The sequence below is a fragment of the Labeo rohita genome, unplaced genomic scaffold (assembly GCF_022985175.1).
Source record: "Labeo rohita strain BAU-BD-2019 unplaced genomic scaffold, IGBB_LRoh.1.0 scaffold_2638, whole genome shotgun sequence".
Classification (NCBI taxonomy): Eukaryota; Metazoa; Chordata; class Actinopteri; order Cypriniformes; family Cyprinidae; genus Labeo; species Labeo rohita.
The window spans coordinates 1-6,037 of NW_026128922.1; the positions used below are offsets into that span (position 1 = coordinate 1).

Consider the following 6,037-nt stretch of genomic DNA (forward strand, 5'->3'; position numbering starts at 1 on the left):
TCACACATGCAAAGTTCTTACTGTGCTCCAGTTTCATTAAGAGTTTGGTTATTCACCCAAACCCAGTGTCCCTCAGATTCCAGATCATTCAGACCAATCCAGTGTGTCTCTTTAATTTTAGAGGCCAGAAAATTCTGATGGAGAATAAATACATAGGCAGTAGTTTAAAAAATTGTGTTGGCATATGTAAATGTCTAAATAAAATTTAATACAGGTATTAAAATAAACTTTCGTCTATATGATCAAAACATAAATCATGTTGTAAAGTCACTGTCATTTATTTAAAACAGTGATGACCCAAAAACCATGACATAAAACAAAACAAGCATGAGCATGACTTGACATTAAACAATGACTTGACACATGGAGCAGCATAAAGTACGTACTTCAGTACAAAAATTGCAGCAAACATGAGGGCTTACAGTGCCTTGCAAAAGTATTCATACCCCTTAATTTTTTCATGTTTTGTTACGTTACTGCTTTATGTTAAACTGCTTTAAATTACTTTTTTCCACATCAATCTACACTCCATACACCATAATGTCAAAGCAAAAACAGAATTGTCACAATTTCATAAATTTATTCAAAATTAAAAACATGAAATAAGTACATTGCATTCATACCCTTAACTCATTATTTAGCTAAAGATCCTTATAGCTCTAAGTCTTTTTGGGTATGATGCAACAAATTTTCAGCAGTTATCTGCCTCACATCTTCACCTCTCAAGCTCTGTCAGTTTGATGGGGGCAGACACACATTTTCAGGTTTCTCCAGAAATGTTTAATTGGGTTTAAGCCTAGGATCTGGCTGGGCCACTCAAGGACATTCACAGGGTTGTCTATAAGTCAGTGTTGCTTTGTGCTTAGGGTCATTGTCCTTTTGGAAGGTGAACCTTCTGCACAGTCTGAGGTTCTGAATGCTCTGGACTGTGTTTTTTTTTATTTTTTTTTATTAAGGCTGTCTCTATATTTTGCTGTTCTAAGCTTTCCTTCTACTCTGACGAGTGCCTCAGTCCCTGCCGCTGAAAAACAGCCCCACGGCATGAGGCTGCTACCAGCACACTTTACTTTTGGGATGGTACTCTGTAGGTAATGAGCAGTGCTTGGTTTCCTTCAAACATGATGATTGGAATTGAGGTTCATCAGATCAATGAACCTTGTTTCTCACAGCCTGAGAGTCCTTTTTTTTTTTTTTTGCAAATTTCAAGTGTGTCTTCCCTAAGAAGAGAATTGAGTTTGGCCACACTGCCATAAAGACCAGATTGGTGGAGTGTTCTAGTGTTGTTTGTCCTTTTGTAGGTTTCTTCTATCTCCACATATGATCATGGAGCTCACTCCACTCAAAGTGTAGTAACATCTACAAGCAATGTGAATGCTCCTGAGCCAAATTTCAACTGTTCCAAAAGAGGACATGAATACTTATGTAATGTAATCATTTACGTTTTTTATTTTTAATAAATTTGCAAAGATGTTAAAAACCTGTTTTTTGCTATGGCATTTTGGCATTATGGTGTATGGAGTGTAGATTGATGTGGAAAAGGTAATTTAAAGCAGTTTAACATAAGGCAGCAATATAAAACATGAAAAAAATGAAGGGGTATGAATACTTTCACAATGCACTGTAAATACAATCACATGGGTAGTCACATGGCAAAAAATCAATGACAAAATGGGAATGCTAAACAAGATAAAAAGGCAAATGAACATGATATTCCAGAATAACATAAAATACCTGAACTGAAAACATTTACAAAAACCTAGACAGATATGACATCAGCTGTAAGTCAAGTTTCTTTTCATTACACTTACATCTAGTATCAATTAACTTATAATTGATCTGACTTACCTGTTCTGTTTGGCTGGTTATGGTGACCAGATCAGCTCCTTTTAAAACACAGACATCTCGACTGCTTGACCAGTTAAGTTTATCAGAGTTGAACAAATACAGCTTTCCATGACAAGCTATCCAGCCATCCACAGAGAGATTACAAGACTGAGCTGTGAATAATGAAAGTGTAATAAAACCTTCCATTATTTAGATCAAACTGGTTTCATGTGCAAAAATATTTGATCACACTTTGTATGCAAACTGACACTGACCATCATAAAAAGACAGCCATTTTCTAAGTGTGTTGTATCTGGTTGTAAGATCATTAAACTCTTTCTTCATGACTGTTGAAAAGACAATTAAAAAGAAGAAACAAGCAGCCATTTAGAGGATTGATTTAAAACACTTTTTTGACAGTTTTGAGTACTGTATTATAAAAACTCCCCATCATGCAGTGAAAAGAGCTTTTTAACACTTGTGTAATTGGATTTAAATTCCTTTAGCTCTCTCATCAGAACTTAGAAACAAACAAACAAACAAATAAACGGAAAGAAAATAGACAAACAAGCAGATAAAGTTACCCACATTATCAGTTTAGTAAACACTTCTGTAAATAAAACATGTTTGGGTAACGCTTTAGATTACAACCCGCAAAGAACTACGTAAGTAAACTGAATTTACGGTGTATGTTTCTGTAATTATAGTGTACCTATAAAGAATGTACATGTAGGTATAAGGGAACAATATGTTATATTTGGGTAATAAGGGGATAACAAACCAGATATTCAACCTGCAAAGAACTACATAAGTATACTGAATTTACGGTGTACGTTTCTGTAATTATAGTGTACCTACTCGTACGTATGTGTAGGTATAAGAGAACAATAGGCTATTTTACGTTTTGGTAATTCGGGGGTAACAAACAGATATACAACCTGCAAAGAACTGCGCAAGTAAACTGAAGTTACAGTGTATGTTTCGTATTTATATTGTACCTACGTGTAAGTATAAGGGAGCAATATGTTACGTTTGGGTAATAACGGGGTAGCAAACAGTTATACAAATAATTTATAATGGAATTACTGAAAAACTTAACAGGTACCTATTCTATTAAATCGTAAGTTTGGTGTATCTATACGTAAGCTTTTTAAAATTACTGGGAAATTATACTCTTGTTCCATGTAGTTACAGGGTAAGTGTGCCCTCTGCGGGCTGTAAATTAAAGTGTCGATTGTTCCCCTCTTGTTCAACGAAGTTACAGGGTAGGTTCAATACATAAACACACAATCTGAAAATATATATTTTTTATAGTCGCTAATCCCACTTCTACCTCTAAACCTAACGTTAACTATGACTGAACAGTAATAAAAATATAAAAAACAGGAAAGTGCAATCACAATCATTTATTTATTGCAAAAATGTCAACAGCCATACAAAAAAGTAATCCAAATAACGATGCGTTTGCAGCCGCAGTCCTCTCTGGCGGAATACAGTAGGTTTGAGGTGCAGTAGGATGAGAGCAGAATTTAAATTGTTAATCGCTGAAAATATTATCCAGATTATTGTCTTGACCCACTCCTCGAAGGCGCCCGCGCGTCATTCCAACACATCTCACCAGAAACACGGCATGTCGTAATCTGTGACGAATGCAGGCGAGAGCCAATGAACGTCCGATTTTCCTGTCGCAAAATGCACTTTAGCACGGGTTTATGGCTGTTGCTGCTGGACTCGCTGCTAGAGATGGAGATGAAGATCGCCGGACAAAGCCTTGAATTTGGTTCTGGTCCTCGCAAATCGTATGGACTCTGAAGATCTGGGTTACAGCACACAAATAAAATTGTTTAATTTGTAATTATGATGCGTGTTCGGTGTATTTTATGGTTTTATTGTTAGTCACAGCATGTTAGAGAAAACGCCTTTGTGTTCCACCACGGCAAACGAAGTTAATATTACATGAATGATTAAACGATTGCAGAAATATTATTTATTTTAAGGGTTTAACGTGTAGTCATGATAACATTATGTAGACCTATTCTTGGAAACGAGCTGGCAACAGAAATCACACAGAACAGAATGAAATGTTATAATTTCATATGAAGTAAACGTTAAATGTTTAGATGATGTAAATATGTCAGTATTGTACATTTAGTGTCTGTAAAAATGTAAATAAATGTACATTTTGTATTGAACCTACCCTGTAACTTCGTTGAACAAGAGGGGAACAATCGCCACTTTAATTTACAGCCCGCAGATGGCACACTTACCCTGTAACTACATGGAACAAGAGTATATTTTCCCAGTAATTTTAAAAAGCTTACGTATAGATACACCAAACTTACGATTTAATAGAATAGGTACCTGTTAAGTTTTTTAAATTAATCCATTATAAATTATTTGTAGGATATCTGTTTGCTACCCCCTTATTACCCAAAAGTAACCTATTGTTCCCTTATACTTACACGTAGGTACAATATAAATACGAAACATTCACCGTAACTTTAGTTACGCAGTTCTTTGCAGGTTGTATATCTGGTTGTTACTCTCTATTACCAAAACGTAACATATTGTTCTCTTATACCTACATGTACGCTCTTTAATAGGTACACTATAATTACAGAAACATACACCCTAAATTCAGTATACTTATGTAGTTCTTTGCAGGTTGAATATCTGGTTTGTTATCCCCTTATTACCCAAATATAACATATTGTTCCCTTATACCTACATGTACGTTCTTTATAGGTACACTATAATTACAGAAACATACACCGTAAATTCAGTTTACTTACGTAGTTCTTTGCGGGTTGTAATCTAAAGCGTTATCCATGTTTGTTCTCTACCATTTAGTAAACATAGCTGTCTCACTTGTGCTGTTGATCTCTTGAGCTGACAGTTCCGTTGAAATCATGATGTGCTGATTATTCAGTGATTTAAAATCAGTGAGCTTCTTATTATCTGATTAAAGACAAAATAGTGAAATAGCCATACAATATCGAGGATTGTTTGCCAATGATTGCCTACTAAAAGGATGATGGTAAAAATGTGGTATACCCTGAACAGAGCAATAACTAGTATCAATTATACTCACAAAACATCCCTAGAGCGCAGAGACCTCCGAGAGCCAAAATAAGAGAGAAACCCAGAACAATCAGAAGAACTTTAGTCCACTTTGGGGAAGTGATTTCTCGCTCTTGTTCTTCTTTTTCAGTGGAATTATCTGGGGTCAGAAATTTGACAAGATAAAGATTTTTTTATTTTTTTTTATCTATGTCTGAACTATTTAAGCATTCCAGCATTGCTGTCTGAAACTGAAACTGAAAAATCTGCATTTGTTAAAAGAACATAAGAAAACCTCATACTGTATCAGTGCTAAATTTTAGAACATAGAAATTGTAATGCACACCGATAACATCCCAGCCTTACCTTTGCATTGAGAGGATTTTTCAGCAGAAGCAACTGTTGAAAGTATGAAACTAGAATTTCCATAGATCAAATCCATTTCATGAGCCTGACAGAAGAAGTGCCTTATGTGACTCGAGTCCTGCTTGAGATTGTTGAGAACCCACGTAGGAGGCGACGTTCTCGCAACCTTGCGCAACGTTCCCTAAAAGTTGTCTAAAGGTGACGAATGTCCCGAACATTTACAGAACATTGGAGACGTTCCTAAAACGTCCTCTTTTGGTTACGAAAGTTCTGGTGCTCAATGTTCGTTACATGACTTTAGGGGGACGTTCCATTTTGGTTATTTTTTGGTCACATAAGAACGTTACAAAGAGGACATTCGGGACCTTAACAGAACGTTCACACATGGTCCTCTTTTAGTCATACAGTAACGTTCGCAATATGACTTTAGGAGGACGTTCTATATTGGTTATTCTATGGTCACATAAGAACGTTATAAAGATGACATTCGGGACGTTAACAGAACGTTCTCACGTGGTCCTCTTTTAGTCATATAATAACGTTCGCAGTATGACTTTAGGAGGACGTTCTATATTGGTTATTCTATTGTCATATAACAACGTTACAAAGAGGACATTTAGGACGTTAACAGAACGTTCTCACATGGTCCTCTTTTAGTCATATAATAACGTTCGCAGTATGACTTTAGGAGGACGTTCTATATTTGGTCCTCTTTTGGTTATATAATAACGTTCGCAATATGACTTTAGGAGGACGTTCTATTTTGGTTATTCTATGGTCACATAAG

General features: G+C 35.8%; 1 protein-coding gene across 1 annotated transcript; it reads right to left on the reverse strand.

Annotated features, from left to right (window-relative positions):
- Positions 1-21: 21 nt before the first annotated feature.
- On the reverse strand, positions 22-5,365 carry LOC127159918 (CD209 antigen-like protein E; the record flags this gene model as incomplete). The annotated part of the gene is made up of 6 exons (XM_051102611.1): positions 5,251-5,365; positions 4,916-5,044; positions 4,693-4,782; positions 2,100-2,171; positions 1,846-1,997; positions 22-134 (listed from the first exon to the last, which is right to left on the reverse strand). Coding segments are annotated over exons 1-6 (632 nt in total), but the record flags the coding sequence as incomplete, so codon positions are not given.
- Positions 5,366-6,037: the final 672 nt, after the last annotated feature.